Source organism: Anabrus simplex, chromosome 1 (genome assembly GCF_040414725.1).
Source record: "Anabrus simplex isolate iqAnaSimp1 chromosome 1, ASM4041472v1, whole genome shotgun sequence".
Taxonomy (NCBI): Eukaryota; Metazoa; Arthropoda; class Insecta; order Orthoptera; family Tettigoniidae; genus Anabrus; species Anabrus simplex.
In genome coordinates this window covers 507,716,196-507,735,172 of record NC_090265.1, presented here as the reverse complement: position 1 = coordinate 507,735,172, position 18,977 = coordinate 507,716,196, and the positions used below count along the sequence as shown (strand labels likewise).

The window sequence follows — 18,977 nt, the reverse complement described above, 5'->3', positions numbered from 1 at the left end:
CCATAAGCCCACATACGGTTTTAAGTGTTTTCATGTGAATTTCAAGGAGTGTCAGAGTTCGCTTCCTAACATTTTGATTTTGGGCCAGTAACTTTAACCCTTTGTTTTTAAATAAGGCCGTGTAGAATGGGTACTTGCTACCACTGTTTAAGTCAACTTCTATTATTCATTTTCTTTTAAGGTAAATCAGACTGTTGAGCATATAAGACAGTCTCCTAGAGTGTTATTGTCTGGAGCAAAGGCGCTCCTTTTCTACTGCTGTAAATTCTGGAACTCTGGAGGACGTATTGAAAGGAGCAGTGGTGCTCTTGTTAAATTTGTAACTGGGGAGCTTCAAGCTCATGTTGCTGAATCATTTTGTCTAATTGTCCTAGGAGATTCTAACTTTGTCGATGTCACCTTGTACCTGATGTATTTGTTATTGCTTAGCAAGGTTCAAATTTGAAAAGAAAAGGAAAAAAGAAAGGCAAGAAATAAAATTACTAATTTTAAAGTTTTAATTAAAATTCTATCTTTTCTCTATCCACCCATTCATGCCCGCACCTTCTTTCACCTCTGTCCACCACGGATCTTCGTAACAGTTAACATATGAACACTTTTTATATTTAGACTTCCAGCTCCCCTTAACAGAGGAGGCCAAACACTCCTCCATAAAGTACTTTGAAAAGCACTACTTACTACGGAGCTGGTGCGCTGGAGAACGTTGTAACTCTTGCTCCAGGCGTCGCCGTATGCGCTCCGCATCAGGCTCCACAGTTTGCGCGTGAGCTCCAGGGAGGTGTTGCAATTGAGACGCGTGCAGTTGTAAGAGCAACGTGTGCAGCTCCTGCTCCAAAGTAGCTCGCTGCGCCTTGGCCTCCACAAGCTCCGCTCTCAGGTGCACCAGCTCCGCCTGTAACAACAGAACCATGACAGGGATTACAAACGGTACATTATTTGGAAAAAAAACCTCAAATCTTACCAATGCATTAGATCCATCTAAAATGCAGGTGCTACTTAAATACCTACTAGTAACAATTATTATACTGTTATGAATAAAACTCCGTCTGCTTTATTACTTTAATTTATTTCAGGATGATCCAATAAATGCACACTATTCTAATTAACCATGAATTACCACACTAATTGCTGTCTATTTACAAGTCTCTCTTCCTTATGGCGCAGCAGGAAGTCCGGCCCTTTGCTATTACCTGGGGACGGCTGTTTCACTTCCGCAAGTCCAGTCACAGCTGTACATCAGCTGTTTTTAGACCGCTGGGTTTGAACACAGGGTTACGGGCTACACAACAAACAATGACTACTCCTTGATTCGACTCCAGACAGTGGTGGTTGTGGTTATTGTTTTAAGAGGAAGTACAACTAGGCAACCATCCTCTATATACCACTAGTCAGACAGAAAAAATGGAAGGGATCTGACACTTTGATATATGAAGGTGTCGGTCAAAGGAAGACAAGGGCGACGAAGGGCATGAAAATGAAAAACTCCCAAGGCCTCGAGTACTCTAATACCGTCGGAGACCAGGGGAGGTCGGATATAATAGATGAAAGTGAGGGGCCTGGCACAAGTAATTGCAAGCAATGCCAGGACTCAGCTGAGGACCCCATGGTTGCCAACACACGTTTCCAAGTTAGGAGCCCCTAGGGCTCCTGTTAGTCGCCTCTTACGACAGGCAGGGGATACCGTAAATGTTATTCTACCGCCCCAACCAACAGGGGAACTCCAGAGAGAGTCCAGTAATTCACACAGTCCCATGCAGTGAACAACTACATAGCAATAGCTCAACAGTACTCAACGGCAGGACGATACTCACAACAGCGAATATTAATACAGGTCCAGTTACACTCACACTCAGGACAGCGACTTCCCTTGCTGACTCACGGCGATCCTCAGTCCACAGAAATATACAAACACACAGTACTCTCTCGTGGTACAGTATTCTGTCCCGCACGTTCCCTTCAGTCCAGCCACTAACCGGACATTCCGACACCACAATCACAGCTCCTCGTTCAGACCTCGGTGGGACACTAGCGACAGCCAACACATCTGTCGACCTCAGCCCAGCCACCGAACTCTAACACACTGAGTCTCACACTGACTCCACCACGGAGTCAACACTGACTCCGAGTTCAGCACTGACACCGACTCCTCCGCGGAGCCCAATACTTACTGACTGTCCGCGGCTACTCTCCTTTTTATGGCTCGGGTGATGTGAACCAGAATAATCGCGAGGTGGCTAGAGGCAGAACATTCCCGTTGACTTTCCAAGAAACTCACAGGTAAGCCAACCGACGGGAACAATACACGGGAATGCCAGCCATGTCCTCCACGTCGGTTGGGAGTTCTCCAGTCGGGTGACCCACTAGTCCCTTCCAAGAAGTACCGAAAGGGATTACGACAGGGCTGACACGTACCGTAACAATACAATAGGTCTAAATAGTAATAGAAGCCAGAATGCAGGATTTTTGTTCCGAAAATGAGTCAATCTATTTATGCGTCTCTCATATGTAAGCACTTTTAAATACCAATTATTAGTCTCAACAGAATAGGCCTACTAACAGCAGAGATCTGAGCAGAGATACAGTATGTATGTTGGGTATTCAGCCCGAAGGCTGGTTTGATCCTCTGCAGCTTCGCCAACAGCTGTCATCAATAGCCTAGGCGTCACTGAAGAGGCGTACTAGGGAAATGAGGAGTAAGGTAGTTTCCCGTTGCTATTACATATCAGTCTGCCAAGCCCACTGAAATGCATGCACCAACCGACCCTATGAGCGACATTTTCACACCATTCATAACAGGGACTGGCTGCATAAGGAATGGTATTACTAGTATCACTCATACCTCAGTCACTTTCATATTGTCAAAGCCAAGGATGAGACAGACAGGTCAATGAAAGTAACAAATTTGATATAGCCCATACCAGAAGACATAGTGCACTATAAACACTACATCTCGCCAGCAAAGGCATCAGATGTACAGACACATCATTTAAGGAGTCCATAATACTCTGGGCGGCGTGTATACGAAAATACCGTAAAAATTAGTCAGCACAGACATCTTCAAGGAATCGGAGAACGTCTCAGAAATTCTATACCTTAGTTCAGTCATTTCCAATTCAGGTAGCTGTGCTCCTGAGTTTAAGAGAACAACAGCTACAGCCAAAATTGTATTGACGAATTTGTCCCATTCATGAAAGATTCGCTCTATCTCGTATTATCCAGTCTGGTATTTTCAGTTTTCCTTCTATGAAGCCGAGACGTGGACTCTTCGTGTTACAGACCTAAAGAAAATCGATTCTGTTCAAATGTCGTACTGGGGAAGAATGTTATGCATAATGAACGTAGATTTTCGTGGCCCAATATATTAAATAAAATAAATAAATAATAAATAAATATAACTGGATTAAAGCCACTTATATTTTACGAGACTAAACAAAGCCGAGCTTTCCACTAAATTGGACTGGTCTTCATCAGGGCATGTGAAGGTCTGCTTCTGACAGTGAGCATAGAAATTCTTCAAAGAACGTGGAAGTCACTGCCATATTATCCACGGCCTGCTACTAACTGGACTCAGGGATCGTTGCGCTGTGCTGTGGTTGGGAAGGAAGTTACTGATTCACCCCCCTCCCCCTTCCCCTCTGTCGACAGTTTCTGGAGGGCGTCGCGCTGTGCCATAGTGGTGTTAAGCATGTATTTCTGGAGTATAGGTTTCCATGTATTTGATAACTTGAAGCCGTCATCCCTGTTCAAGTTACTTGGGCGCAGGTCTATCTCTATGGCTTCCCTCACAAATTGAGCATAGAAGTCTTTTACAGGCGCGACAACCCTCGCCTGGTCAAGGAGGATTTGCTGGTCTGTACCGTAAAAGTAATCTACTATGGCAGAATAGCTTATAGCATTTTCTGTGGAGCATGAAAGAGTGACATTCTTGACTGACCTAATGTGTTCTTTCACCCTGGTGCTAACAAGCCTTTTTTTTTTTTTTTTGTAATGTCAATATATGAGCGATAGGGAGCGGTGATAAGGGAACAGGGAACTGGAAATCAAGTAGGGATGACATAAAATTGATAGTGTTGAACTGTAGAAGTATTGTAAAGAAAGGAATAGAATTAAGTAATTTAATAGATATATATTTACCAGATATTGTAATAGGAGTTGAATCATGGCTGAGAAATGATATAATGGATGCAGAAATTTTCTCACGGCACTGGAGTGTGTATCGTAGAGATAGGATAGGAAAGGTGGGAGGGGGAGTTTTCATTCTGGTGAAAGAAGAATTTGTAAGCTACGAAAAAGTTAAAGATGAGACACATGAAATTCTAGGTGTAAGGCTCATTTCTAAAGATAATAGGCAACTTGATATATTTGGAGTGTACAGATCGGGAAAGGGTAGCACTGATGCGGATTCGGAATTATTTGATAGGATAGTCAGCTATGTGGGAAACGACACGGAAAGAAATGTGATTGTAGCGGGAGATCTGAATTTGCCAGATGTCAATTGGGAAGGAAATGCGAACGACAGGAAGCATGACCAACAAATGGCAAATAAGTTAATATGGGAAGGACAGCTGATTCAGAAAGTGATGGAACCAACCAGAGGGAAAAATATTTTGGATGTGGTGCTGATAAAACCAGATGAGCTCTATAGGGAAACTGAAGTAATAGATGGTATTAGTGATCATGAAGCTGTTTTTGTGGTAGTTAAAAATAAATGTGATAGAAAGGAAGGTCTTAAAAGTAGGACTGTTAGGCAGTACCATATGGCTGATAGAGCAGGTATGAGGCAGTTTCTAAAAAGTAACTATGATCGGTGGAAAACGGTAAATAAAAATGTGAACAGACTCTGGGATGGGTTTAAAGAAATTGTTGAGGAATGCGAAAACAGGTTTGTACCTTTAAGGGTGGTAAGGAATGGTAAAGACCCACCTTATTATAATAGAGAAATAAAGAGACTAAGAAGGAGGTGCAGACTGGAAAGAAATAGAGTTAGAAATGGCTGTGGAAGTAAGGAGAAATTGAAGGAACTTACTAGAAAATTGAATCTAGCAAAGAAGGCAGCTAAGGATAACAAGATGGCAAGCATAATTGGCAGTCATACAAATTTTAGTGAAAAATGGAAGGGTATGTATAGGTATTTTAAGGCAGAAGCAGGTTCCAAGAAGGACATTCCAGGAATAATTAATGAACAAGGGGAGTGTGTATGTGAGGATCTTCAAAAGGCAGAAGTATTCAGCCAGCAGTATGTAAAGATTGTTGGTTACAAGGATAATGTCGAGATAGAGGAAGAGACTAAGGCCAAAGAAGTAATAAAATTTACGTATGATAACAATGACATTTACAATAAGATACAAAAGTTGAAAACTAGAAAAGCGGCTGGAATTGATCAGATTTCTGGGGATATACTAAAGACAATGGGTTGGGATATAGTACCATATCTGAAGTACTTATTTGATTATTGTTTGGCCGAAGGAGCTATACCAGATGAATGGAGAGTTGCTATAGTAGCCCCTGTGTATAAAGGAAAGGGTGATAGACATAAAGCTGAAAATTACAGGCCAGTAAGTTTGACATGCATTGTATGTAAGCTTTGGGAAGGCATTCTTTCTGATTATATTAGACATGTTTGTGAAATTAATAACTGGTTCGATAGAAGGCAATTCGGTTTTAGGAAAGATTATTCCACTGAAGCTCAACTTGTAGGATTCCAGCAAGATATAGCAGATATCTTGGATTCTGGAGGTCAAATGGACTGTATCGCGATTGACATGTCTAAAGCATTTGATAGGGTGGATCATGGGAGACTACTGGCAAAAATGAGTGCAATTGGACTAGACAAAAGAGTAACTGAATGGGTTGCTATATTTCTAGAAAATAGATCTCAGAGAGTTAGAGTAGGTGAAGCTTTGTCTGACCCTGTAATAGTTGAGAGGGGAGTTCCTCAGGGCAGTGTTATCGGTCCTTTATGTTTTCTTATATATATAAATGATATGAGTACACAAGTGGAATCAGAGGTAATGCTTTTTGAGGATGATGTTATTCTCTATAGAGTGATAAATAAGTTACAAGATTGTGAGCAACTGCAACGTGACCTCGAAAATATTGTGAGATGGACAGCAGGCAATGGTATGTTGATAAACGGGGCTAAAAGTCAGGTTGTGAGTTTCACAAATAGGAAAAGTCCTCTCAGTTTTAATTACTGCGTTGATGGGGTGAAAGTTCCTTTTGGGGATCATTGTAAGTATCTAGGTGTTAATATAAGGAAAGATCTTCACTGGGGTAATCACATAAATGGGATTGTAAATAAAGGGTACCGATCTCTGCACATGGTTATGAGGGTGTTTAGGGGTTGTAGTAAGGATGTAAAGGAGAGTGCATATAAGTCTCTGGTAAGACCCCAACTAGAGTATGGTTCCAGTGTATGGGACCCTCACCAGGATTACCTGATTCAAGAACTGGAAAAAATCCAAAGAAAAGCAGCTCGATTTGTTCTGGGTGATTTCCGACAAAAGAGTAGCGTTACAAAAATGTTGCAATGTTTGGGTTGGGAAGAATTGAGAGAAAGAAGAAGAGCTGCTCGACTAAGTGGTATGTTCCGAGCTGTCAGCGGAGAGATGGCGTGGAATGACATTAGTAGACGAATAGGTTTGAATGGCGTCTATAAAAGTAGGAAAGATCACAATATGAAGATAAAGTTGGAATTCAAGAGGACAAACTGGGGCAAATATTCATTTATAGGAAGGGGAGTTAGGGATTGGAATAACTTACCAAGGGAGATGTTCAATAAATTTCCAATTTCTTTGAAATCATTTCGGAAAAGGCTAGGAAAGCAACAGATAGGGAATCTGCCACCTGGGCGACTGCCCTAAATGCAGATCAGTATTGACTGATTGATTGATGACAGTGATCACAACAACAATACTAATAGGCTACACAACCACATGGAAGTTTACAGACTCCGATGTTTCAAGAGGGTGGAGGAGGAGGGGGGGTTCTTTGACAGGTCGAAACAAGTATTTGAGCTTCCGGTCTGTGGTAAAAACTGGAATTGTATTGTACTTCCTGAGAATGCGCCCTATTCTGCCCTATTCTGTCAAGTATACCTGCCACGTAAGGGAGGAATACTTTTACATTTTTTTTCTATAGTCCTGGTATGTACTATTCATGTTAGGTTCCTTGGTTTTCACAGCTTATGCTATGTCTCCTGATATATAGCCGTTTTTCTTCATGAATGTCGTCAGTTCTCTTAATGGACTCGAGAGGTTATCAGCGTCTGCAACGTTATTCATCCGGTATATAACGCTCCAAGGGGAGCTGCTTTTTGACAGGGGTGGTGGTGTGAGGACTTATAAGGTACCTTTCAGAATGCGTAGGTTTCTTGTACAGGTACACTGCATGGCCTAGCGTACCATCGTTCTTCTTGTACACTAGCACATCTATTTCCATTGTGAACTTGGTCTTCCTGTTAATAAAATTTAGGTGCTCCAAAAATTCATTTAATGCTTCTCATCCACGTTGCCAGACCGAAAATGTGTTATCTATGTAACGACAGAAGCACTTAGGTTTCAGTGGCGCTGTAGTTAATGCAGCAGACTGAAAGCGTTTCATAAAAATGTTTGCAGCCAATGGTGAAAGAGGTGACCCCATTGCTGTTCCTTCTGTCTGTTCGTAATAATCCCCTTTGTAGTAGAATTAAGTAGTTTTTAAACAAACTGCTGCCAGATTGGTCAAGTCCTCAGACAGGTATGTAAACATCACGTGAAAGATTCGAAATACATCTCGCAGAAGTTACGTGGGCTACGGGTGGACGAAGGTGACTTCCTGGTAAGCTTTGATGTTACGTCATTGTTTACTAATATACCAGTAGAAGAAAAGCTTGCTGAAAGCAGAACTTCCTCTTATCACTAAAGACTACAGAGTGAGGGAGTGTTCTCAACTATTTTTTCTCTCTATAGACGACGGCCTAGCCTCAACAAATTTATTCGTAAAAACGTTTCCATTTATTTTTTAAGTTAATACATTTAACTAATATAAGTATCGCGCAATTCTCCACGTGCTGGTAATTTACCCTCCTTTTGTTTATCCTGAAGATCGTTTTGTAAACTTGAGGAAGATGCATCATTCATCGTTGCGTCACTAACACCTTCAGTCCATTTCTTAATACCAACATTAAGTAAAGTCCCTTGTCTTTTATTCATATTAATATTTAAATCTGTACTCCTATTACTTTTAAAAACTTTACACACTTGGGTTTTAAAACAAGTATCTACACACTGGACACTGCAATGCGAACTGCGCGCGGCTGAGCTTGCATCCGGGAGATAGTGGGTTCGAATCCCACTGTTGGGCAGCCCTGAAGATGGTTTTCCGTGGTTTCCCATTTTCACACCAGGCAAATGCTGGGGCTGTACCTTAAGGCCACGGCCGCTTCCTTCCAACTCCTAGGTCTTTCCTATCCCATCGTAGCCATAAGACTTATCTGTGTCAGTGCGACGTAAATCCATTAGCAATGCAAACTTGTGAAGAAATAGTATTCACTATGACTGTGTCGAGAACTGGATGCAGACTGCCTTAATCTTCAATGTAAGTGGGAGAAAAATGTTTATACTTCCACGCTGATTGGTCACTGACACTTGCAATACGTAGTCTATATTAATTCGGCCAGATTTGAGAACAGAAGATTCGCCGCCCATTGTTGTAATAGGTTTGCAGACAATGTTATGACCGGTCATAAACAGCGATAATCATTTCCCGAACGCTGAAGGATTTCAATGTCTGATAATTCCCTAATCATTAAAAAATAAGTGGTCTGATCACTGACATTTGTTGTACAGATGTTATTCACTTAGATGTTATACTTTAGAGATGACCTGGATCTGAACATTTCGATACAATCACGAAAATTATTCTCCTCCATAAAATATTACTCATGAAAAATACTTCGAAAAGTAAAGTGACAATTTCCAGAGAATATTTCACGACCCAGTACTGATATCAGGTACCGGTACCGGGCCGCGGTCTGGCGACTGCTAAACACCAGACAGGTCCGAGAGTGCTGTGGTGTAAGTTGAAATACGGACATAAGCACATCTATACCCGTAATCCCTAAGTAAATAATTCCCGATGGTCGTGTTGACACTCATTATGTAACAGCCACTCCAATATACGTTGCAGACGTCGTACCGTGTCTCTAACGACTGCGCACCGGGTATCGAGGTATAAATGAACCTTGGTAAGGGCCTGTATTACGACTGTCAGATAAACAGCCAGATACGTAGGCTGCAGTTTTGGAAACTAGAAGTATTTTCTTGAGTACATCCACCAGATTTTAACTACGGTAAGGTATTATTATGCGGAAGATTTATGAAAATGTAGTGAAATTTAGCGCGGAGGTATACCTGTTCTCAAGTGTTTTCGTTAGTTTAGCGCTAATTCTTTTGAAATCGTATTACTAGAGTCCAATATTAGGCTCTTATAAGGCTATAATGTGAACATTTACGTAAGTCACGTAAATTTCGCTCTCTCTCTCTCTCTCTCTCTCTCTCTCTCTCTCTCTCTCTCTCTCTCACACACACACACACACACACACACATACATTCTCTCTCTCTCTCTCTCTCTCTCTCTCTCTCTCTCTCTCTCTCTCTCTCTCTCTCTCTCTCTCTCTTACAGCAGTTGTGTAAACAGAATTCCTTGACTGTGTGATAAAATATATCTTCCAATTACACCCACCCCCCGCGACGGCACTACAGCCCTGAAGGACCTTGGCCTACCTAGCGACCGCTGATCAGCACGAAGGACTGCAGATTACGAAGCGTCGTGTGGTCAGCACGACGAATCCTCCCGGCCGTTATTCTTGGCTTTCTAGACCGGGGACGTTATCTCACCGTCAGATAGCTCCTCAAATCTAATGACACACGCTAAGTGGACCTCGAACCAGCCCTCAGATCCAGGTAAATATCCCTGATCTGGAGAGGAATCGACCCCGGGGCCTCCGGGTAAGAGGCACGCACACTACCCCTACACCACGGGGCCGGCATCTCTTCCAATTACCAACATATAATAATGATTTGTCTGAAAGCGGAATGCGCAACGGGGATATGAACTCGTAACAACCCTGGCAATGGCTTGCCTTGACCCTGTCTGTGTATGACCTTTGAGGTCATACGAACAGGCAACACAGTGGAACGTAGTGTTCCGCAGATATCGCACATGGTACGGCAAAAACTATGTAACTAGCAGTGTTCGGTTCATCTGCTGCGAAGAAAGATGAATCTTGACCACTAAAGAGCTGAACAAGATACCAGAGTTAACAGGCGGCTCTTAGCGAATGCAATACACGTTTTCTCTTACTTAAAGTTGCGCTGCGTATTCGCTACCCTTTCTGTACATTTACATATCTAAATGTATTTTCATTCAGAAGCAATGAAGTCGCTCAGGGGTGCACATTTTTATCCTGGAGGGCGTAAGATAACGAGGCAATGGAATGTACAGTAGGCTTGTTTTTACAAGTTATTTTACGTCAAACCGACACGAATAGGTCCTATGGCCATGATGAGACAGGAAAGGACTAGGAGTGGGAAGGAAGCGGCCGTAGCCCTAATTAATGTACAGCCCCAGCATTTTCCTGTTGAGAAAAGTGGGAAACCATCTTCAGGGCTACCAACAGTGGGGTTCGAACCCACTATCTATCGAATACTGGATACTGGGCGCGCTTAAGCGACTGCAGCTATCGAGTTCGGAACTGTAGATTTTGTTTTACTAGGGGCTATACATCGCACCGACACAGATAGGTCTTATGGTGACGAAGGGATAGAAAAGGCCAAGGAGTGGGAAGGTAGCAGCCGTGGCCTTAAGGTACAGTCCCAGATTTTGCCTGGTGTGAAAATGGGAAACCACGGAAAACCATTTTCAGAGCTGCCGAAAGTGGGGTTCGTATCCACTATCTCCCGGATGCAAGCTCACGGCTGCGCACCCTAAACCGCACGGCCAGCTCGCCCGGTCTAGTTAAATTTACTTTGAATACTAAAATTATAAAAGATAAATCTCCCTGTGATTATTATGAACGAAACTAATTACCTGAACAAAGAAAAGTTTCTCCGCAGGGTTTGGCCTAAATAGTTCCACATTATTCATCATCTCGTTTTGTGCCTGCTGCTGTTTCTAAGGTGTTCTGAAAATGTACTTAACGAGCGCGGTTAATATAATAATCATAAAACTGAAACTGGAATGGAAAAAGAAGAAACAGAATCATGGCCTACGGATATGTAAAATATTCCGGTAAAGCGTTAGACAACGCAGGGATCCCAAACTAGGATCTCCATACGGTGCACAGTCTCCAACTCGGTTCCTCTTTCCGTCTGAGCTGCTTCGTGTACGCTCTTTTCCGATATGCTCCTTATCTGCGCTAGTAGAAATTTAGGCAACTGTTCTTTTTCAGATAATTCTACCAACAACTCTTAAAATACGTATGTTGTTTCCGAGCAGCATTACTACAGTGAATCTATGTTCCCACGAGATTGATTCTCACCCAATCGAACTTCATTACAGGACCAGACTGTAAAACATGGCTATTGTTTTATGATTTCGGGTTCATGTAGTACCTCGTTACACTGTTCACATACAAAACAGAATGATCTTTTCGTGACGGCATGCCTACGTTATAGGTGGTAAGTATGATGGTCGAGAGGAGAGGCCGGATATCACGCACTTGTCGAACATGCCTTTCAGAGTCCAAAATACTTTTAACGTCGTTGTCTGTATATTGTCCCTTGTTTAGGCACGGATTGGAGAGGGTCTCTTTTTAACCAGGGTAGAAAGTGTCATCATTCGAAAGCGGGCATCAACGAGTGTGTCATTTCAGAGGAAAGAATCATTCCTCAGTTACAGCGCTGCGACTTATAGTTTCGCTCTCAAAAATGTTGTTCTTCTCAATCTCTTGACTTGCATTTGGAATTCTATCTTCACTATGACCAACTGCCTTTGTTCTCATTAACTTTTCCCGAGAAACTATATTTTAGTAATTGATATAGCAGTAACAATATTATAAACTTTATTGGGAAAAAATCTACTATAGGCCTACATACATACCATCTGTGTTATATTAGAAATATACACTGCATGTACAGATAAGACTTCTTTATCATTGATAATACTACCTTATTGAATTAGTGAAACACATATGACGCTGTTGATGGTGATTCGCCCGTCGGATGGAGACACTAAGACTTAAGCAGACTCCTTGGTGCTATTCGACAGGAGTAGGCTATGTGCCAGCAACCGGTTTCACCCTCTCCCTTCCTGCTATCATATATCACGTCATTCATTTCATCCCATGAACTCGTCTGAGGAGGTTGACGTCAAGAAGGGCATCCGGTTATAAAAACCCGCCATGACAGATTCATCTCACCTCATACCCGACCCCGTAGAGAAACGGAACAAGGGTTGAACACACAACTGAATTAGTGGAACATCTTGTGGTTTTTGTTTTTGTTTTGCTATTTGCTTTACGTCGCACCGACACAGATCTTATGGCGACGATGAGATAGGAAAAGGGCTAGGAGTGGGAAAGAAGCGGCCGTGGCTTTAAGGTACATCCCCAGCATCTGCCTGGTGTGAAAATGGGAAACCACGGAAAACCATCTTCAGGGCTGCCGACAGTAGGGTTCGAACCCACTGTCTGCCGGATGCAATCACACAGCTGCGCGCCCCTAACCGCACGGCCAACTCGCCCGGTAGTGAAACATCTAACACTATAAATATTGTTAATAAGTTGACGGAATCGACACCGGGAGAAGTACCGGCCACGTAAGACTATTAATGAATCAATTTCATACTTCCGTCCCACTAACTACTTTCACGGTTTTCGGAGACGTCAAGGTGTGGGGATTTGGTCACGCAGCAGTTCTTTTACATGCTGGTAAATCTACCAACACGAGGCTGGCGTACTTGATCAACTTCAAATGCCACGAGACGAATCCCCCAGCATTTTATTCTGGCCTATGCCAAGAGACAGGTGCAAAGGTACTGTATCCATCAAGAATAGCAACAGCCGAAAAGATATGTAACATTACTCTGAAACATTCTTGGACAAATTGAATACTGGACAGTCATTGTTTTCGAGGAATGTTTGTGGAGAAAGTAAAAGGCCAGAAAAGGGTTAATTTATAAGAATGAAAGAATAAGCGAACTCCATGGCGCAACAGCCCCGAAGGGCCATGGCCTACCAAGCGACCGCTGCTCAGCCCGATGGCCTGCAGATTACGAGGTGTCGTGTGGCGTTCGAACGCCACTGTCGGTACTCCAGAAGATGGTATTCAGTGCTTTCCTGTTTTCACACTAGGCTTTACTATAATTAAGGCCACGGTGCTTCTTACACAGCTCTAGTCCTGTCCTAACTCATTGTTGCCATGTCTGTATCGGTGCGTCGTAAAAATAATAGCAAAAAATTAATTGGGCATCCTCCCTGCTTTTTGATACGTATCAGGTAAACGATATACTGTACATTGAATCTGTGTATTTCTTGAATGAATAGGCAATTGGCAACTCTTCCTCTCTTAATGCTGCTCATACTTTCACTATGGCACATATGATGGATAATCGTATCTGGAAATTTCCGTCTTCGAGTTCGTCATAGTAACATACGTATCAAAAAGCAGGGAGGATGCCCAATTAATTTTTTGCTATTATTTTTACGACGCACCGATACAGACATGGCAACAATGAGTTAGGACAGGACTAGAGCTGTGTAAGAAGCACCGTGGCCTTAACTATAGTAAAGCCTAGTGTGAAAACAGGAAAGCACTGAATACCATGTTCTGGAGTACCGACAGTGGCGTTCGAACGCCACTACCTCCAGAATGCAAGCTCACAGCGATGTGACCCAAACTGCGTAGCCAACTTGATTCCTAATTTAGATAGTAGACCAACTCGAAGAGGTACTCCTATTCTCATGCCCAGCGCGCTATTCGCTTCTGCACTAAATGGATTGGTACCCGATGAAATACAAGGAAAAAATAAATTTCCCTTAGGATTAAAATCTCGTTAATGCATGTAAAAGGTGTAAATTAACAGTGTTAAAAACACCCAAATTAACGTCCTTGCTGCTATCAGGAATATACTGAACAATTACACTGGTGCTTCTGTCGGGTCTTGAGCGATCTCCATCCACTATTCGAATCCAGAACCGTCGGTCATATTCAGTCGTAGGCTACGGGTGCATTAGTTATTCCGAGAGAAATGTCTATGCGTGTTGTCACCGCACCTCTCTAGAGGTTCTCTTTGATTTGCCGCAAACCATCTGTGCAATGAATGGGCGCTTCTCGGGTTCTAAGCTAGTTTATCAACCATTCAGCATAAATCTTCCATTGTCCACTGTCCAGAACAGCCTGACATCCACAAAAGCAAGTATTTCATTTTAATATTTCAATTCTAGTCGTATTTATGAAAGGTGCCCTACTGATTGCATTTCCATTCATTAAATCAGTCAAGGCTTGGGTACACAAATTACACCGGAATTCTGGAGATAATTTTGAAATTGTTTGATCCAAGCACGGTAAGAGTTTAATACTAATGAATTAGGTATGCATGAGTGTGCCAGGTAGCAACAAAATAAAGTGAATTGTTCACAATTTCTTCCATATAATACGGAATCCCAACAGTTGTCACTTGGCATTACTATACAGAGAGATTAGATTCTTTAAATAACATTTTCGGGATTTCAACCCAAACTCGAATTTATATTCATTAAAACAGCACTTTAAGATGGATAAATATACAACAATGGACAGTGTGCAATTAAAAAATGAAAATGGCACTAAATAAACATTCACTTCTTGTTTGATATTTTTGTTTTTCGATATTTTACTCCATAATATGTCTTTCACTTAAACAAACAAAATAAATTCATACTGCAATAGCTTTTAAGGACCGTGTCTGCCAAGACGCCTGCAGCCCAGACACAGAAGCGACATCTGGTCAGCATAACGACATTCCTAGCCGGTTTGCTTGTGTTTCGTGATCGGGCTTTATCACTTAAACACTAAAACAATTCAGAATCGACATTACAAAACACCTAAAACAAATGTCATCTAAACTCAACTGGACTTGAAACAGAACATGGAAAATAGTAGACCTACCCTTTTGTGCCTTCGGCGTACAGAGAACTTATTTTAATTACTATGTGTCCTTCTACATAGGATATGCCTCATGTGATGGTCCACTTGTGACCTGCAGAAAGCGTTGTTGTTGATGACTGATTTTTGTCCAAGGGATATTTTTGATAATGACTTTAGTATATCAGTCTGTAGAACATGCTCGATAAAGTGTGTTGTTGCTAGACCAGTAGTTCGTGTAAATGTAATTATTTCGGTTAAGGTTTACGATATGTGTCCGAAACGTATGATCTCAGCATTTTCCGGAAAAAATGCGTGAAAAACAGCGACAGTCAGTATAGCCACCGAAAGTAGTAACGAACAGCTACCACTCTACCTTGGCTTGTTAGTTGATAATATGTACACAAACTCCGCTGGATAATTACTTGGTACACAACCACAAAAATACTAATTTCAGCAATTTTGACTTACACTTCCTGAGAAAATGTTGCACGGAAAATGATACAGAAATAGCTGTGTATCTCCAATACACTTTCCTGAGGAAAAGCCCTTAATTATGAATTTTCTTTCTTCACAAGGTACCCATTCATTACGGCACACTGGGGGAGAAAGAATGGCTTCCAATGTGCATTAAAGTGACATCAAATGCACGGAAAAGTAAAAGCACTACAATTAAATTGTACTACTGTAATCGGTAAAATAGAAATAAACTCTTCAAATACCAACCAATCTATTCCTTACAGCGAAGAAATGATAGGGCCTATCGTTCATTTAAATCGAAAATGCATTGCTCATTTGAGATTTTCTAGATAACGTGACTTTTACAGTTAGTCTTGGTGTATTTGTGGGACGCATACTTTGTTTCTACAAAACTAGGCATCTTCTTCATAGAAAACCGTGTTTTATATTTGATTCTTAAATTGCATCGTAATTTGGAATAATAATAATAATAATAATAATAATAATAATAATCATAATAATAATAATAATAATAATAATAATAATAATAGCCCGCCAGGCAGCCATGATCATTAAGTCATCAAGTCCAGTGGTTAGCCGGTTCGAGTCCCGTTGGTGGAAAAGTGTTCACTATCACTAGATTGCAGGCTAAAAGCCTGGATTATATTCCAAACATCTTCGCAGTGTTCATATTAAACCCATGACCTTTATGTCATAATGAACCAGAGTCCTGAAGTCATTACATGAGGTCCGATATAAATTACAAGTCATGAGTTCTAGCAACATTTTTTAAATCTCTGACCAGAGACGGCACCTGGACGAACATGTGGTGTTTCTCTTTCTCACGCTAAAGAAATTACGTCACCCGCACGTGTAAAATTGGCATGGATAGCGAAGAAACTGCCGTATTAAAAGTCAGGAAATTGTAAGTGAAACAATCTGGTCATTAATGATAAAGGACCGAGCTTCATAGCTGCAGTCGCTTAAGTGCGGCCAGTATCCAGTTTTCGGGAGATAGCAGGTTCGAACCCCACTGTCGGCAGCCCTGAAGATGGTTTTCCGTGGTTTCCCATTTTCACACCAGGCAAATGCTGTGGCTGTACGTTAATTAAGGCCACGACCGCTTCCTTCCGACTCCTAGCCCCTTCCTGTCCCATAGTCGCAATAAGACCTATCTGTGTCGGTGCGACGTAAAGCAACTACCAAAATAAATGATAATGGTTTTAGACCGCTAAATAGCTCCAGAAGGAAATTTGTCAAGAGACGCACCTGCTCGTTCGAACTCTGTTACATCGACTAAATATAGTGCCTGTCTTATGAGGTAATTTAATAATTCAATAGGTTAAGAGAAATCCTGAAATGCTTATCATTAACACCGCTACTAAACTAAACAACTGTATGTTACATCGTGACCTGCCATCAATACATTTTATGGGTTAGAAAAAGTGTCTGTAAAAATTTTGGCGGTAAAAGAAAACGGCAGGAGAGTAGGAGTAAATGGTATAGAGGAACGGTGCGCCATATGCAATTTCGCATTGTGTCCAGTGAATTCGAGGCGACTCCACGAATTTCAGAGAATAACATTGCAAACCAGCGTTTGGGAGACTACGTCCCACAAGGGAAGATAGGTTTTGGCCGAAGGGGGGCTGTAACATCATCTCCAAGTGGACATAGGTTTTAAAAGTACGGGATCACAAACATTCTATGAACTACGATTTAAACTGTTGTGTTATGGGGTTGAGGTCAGCGATTGCCGAAAGTTGCATAAGATAAATCAGTCAAAGTATTTCTTCCGATAAAGGTAACTGACGGTATTCCAAATGAAGAATCATCACGTAAATTCAGGGACAGGCAACAGACGGTCATTATAATGCCGCGATCCTGCAATTGAAGCTGTAAATGGAGTTGTGGTATTCAAAAGTAGTGCGTGTGCGGATCGGTGTTTAACGATCGTGTTCGTTTCGCGAGCAAGATAACGTGTGAAGGGCATGTTTTGTGTATGTCATTATTGTCAGGTGAATGGAAATAAAAACAGAAGTAAACTATGTTTTGTAAAGCCACTATCTGTAGAGATGGCTAAATAAAGATTGAGATGCTGGTGGATCTGTAATGATGGGAGACGACGTAGACTACAGGTATGTAAATTATCACATTTATAAGTGCTTTTATTTATTTCATGATGTCACCATTTTTGTGTGTGTGTATCTGTGATGCATTTTGGTCACCCTTTTATTTCGTCAAAATGTCAAGAGGAATATGACAAAAGGTCATTTCTTTTATGTTTCTTGGATAATCGGGAGGGTCGCGAAACTAGCGTAGTAGACTAGACTAGTTATTTGATGGCTGAGAAACGAATACAATGTCTGAAGCAAAGTATAATTTCCGTACGTTTATTTTATATATTTGTGGTTTGTCAAAGTTGAGACATTAATTTTTCATAAAATTCTGTTCAGTGTAAAGATGAAATTCATGTAAGCGTAATCCGCGGTTATTTAGTTAGAGTTGGCGCAGAATGCACCGTTGTGTTCGGCGACGTAATTTTTATAAAGGGAAGTTAAGAGGCGAGACCGATAAAATTTGTTACAAGGATTGCTATTCCAAAGAGTGTTGAAATCTGTGTAGAATTGATTAAAGGAAAACAAGGTAAAGTTTTTGTAAGTCAAGTTGTGAATTTTGGTTTGGAAATATTAGCTCAAATATGCAAGGAGAGATGGATAGTTGTCACAGAATGTTTTATGCAACAGCACTGTGGGTCACCCAAGAGGGATATTCCATATTATTGTCGTGTAGAGTATTTGTGATAGCGAGTATTTCAAGTCTTGCCAAAAGGGAAAGGAAGGAAGGATTGTGGATCAGGCTGTTGAAATCCTGTAGTGTTGATGCCGGGATGTTCATTGTAGGAAACCCGAGGAGTTACTTTTGTGTAATTTATTGAGATGGGAATAGGGTCAGTCCATAATTAGGATTCCACGTGAAACCGTAGGACCGTGATGGATAAGAATATTTAAGTGACGTCTTAAAGTAAATCTTTTCCCATAATCTATGTTGGTCAAGAATTATATTTCACGCGAATTGCCAGGGAGGCAAGTTTTTTCCTTTTATTTGACGCAGGTTAAAATACGAATAGCATGCGTTTCGTCTCGAGATGACGTGGGGAGACTCGTGTCCCGTCACTCCAGCCAGCTGTTAGGTTGTCGATTTAGCTCGCTTCTAGAAAGAAACTGTAACTGAAATGAGTCATTTGTAGTAAAAATATTTGGAATTAGATCTTTCTTTTTTTTTTTTTTTTGCAAGTTGCTTTACGTCGCAGTGACACAGATAGGTCTTATGGCGACGATGGGACAGGAAGGGGTTAGGAGTGGGAAGGAAGCGACCATGGCCTTAATTAAGGCACAGCTCCAGCATTTCCCTGGT

At 41.5% G+C, this 18,977-nt stretch overlaps 1 protein-coding gene across 1 annotated transcript in view; it reads right to left on the bottom strand.

Annotated features, from left to right (window-relative positions):
* The window catches only part of LOC136857030 (Golgi-associated PDZ and coiled-coil motif-containing protein), a 524,409-nt gene that overhangs the window by 82,881 nt on the left and 422,551 nt on the right, over nt 1-18,977 (bottom strand). The window contains exon 3 of the mRNA XM_067135379.2: nt 679-892. Within this exon, the coding sequence (XP_066991480.2) occupies nt 679-892 (214 nt within the window). The remainder of the gene's footprint in view (nt 1-678; nt 893-18,977) is intronic.